The 770-nt window shown below is 67.7% G+C and overlaps 1 protein-coding gene across 1 annotated transcript in view; it reads right to left on the reverse strand.

The window, feature by feature from the left end:
• Positions 1–168: 168 nt before the first annotated feature.
• Positions 169–770, reverse strand: part of LOC121350545 (reticulon-3-like) — a 2,882-nt gene continuing 2,280 nt past the window's right edge. The window contains exon 2 of the mRNA XM_041461951.1: positions 169–399. Within this exon, the coding sequence (XP_041317885.1) occupies positions 185–399 (215 nt within the window). The 3' untranslated portion in view covers positions 169–184. The remainder of the gene's footprint in view (positions 400–770) is intronic.

Here is a 770-nt window from a genome sequence, read left to right on the forward strand (position 1 = left end):
CCCCAAAATCCCCATCCACACCCCAAACCCCCCTGAACCCCAACCCCTTCCCTGCCCAAACCAGCAGCCAGGCCACCCAGCGCGTCCCCCCACGGTGACACCGCTGTCCCCAAACGGGGGCTGGGCGTATCCCCAAGCTCCCAACCCCCCCAAACCCACCCTGGGGGTCCCCAAAACCCCCCGCTCACTTGAAGGGGTGCCCCTCCTCGGATTTCTGCAGGGCCTGCACCACGGCCTTGTAGACACGGAGGCTGATGGTGACGGAGAGCAGGGCCAGCGCCACGTGTGCCACCACGGTGACAGCGCTGAGCGTGGCCAGGGACAGCAGCAGCACCAGGCTGGCGCCGAAGGCCACCGCGCTCTTCTTCACGTCCCGCCAGAACAGCAGGTCCTGCACCGCTGGGGACAGCAGGGACAGCGCGGTCACACGGGGGACACGGAGGGGACACGGAGGGGACACAGCGGGGACACGGAGGGGACACAGTGGGGACACACAGGGGGACACGGAGGGGACACAGTGGGGACACACAGGGGGACACGGAGGGGACACGGAGGGGACACAGCGGGGATACGGAGGGGACACACAGGGGGACATGGAGGGGACACACAGGAGGACATGGAGGGGACATGGAGGGGACACAGCAGGGTCACACGGGGGACATGGAGGGGACACATGGGGGGACACACAGGAGGACACGGAGAGGACATGGAGAGGACACACGGGGACATGGAGGGGACACAGCGGGGACATGGAGGGGACACAGCGGGGA

Source organism: Pyrgilauda ruficollis, unplaced genomic scaffold (assembly GCF_017590135.1).
Source record: "Pyrgilauda ruficollis isolate IOZ18807 unplaced genomic scaffold, ASM1759013v1 scaffold1585, whole genome shotgun sequence".
Lineage (NCBI taxonomy): Eukaryota > Metazoa > Chordata > Aves > Passeriformes > Passeridae > Pyrgilauda > Pyrgilauda ruficollis.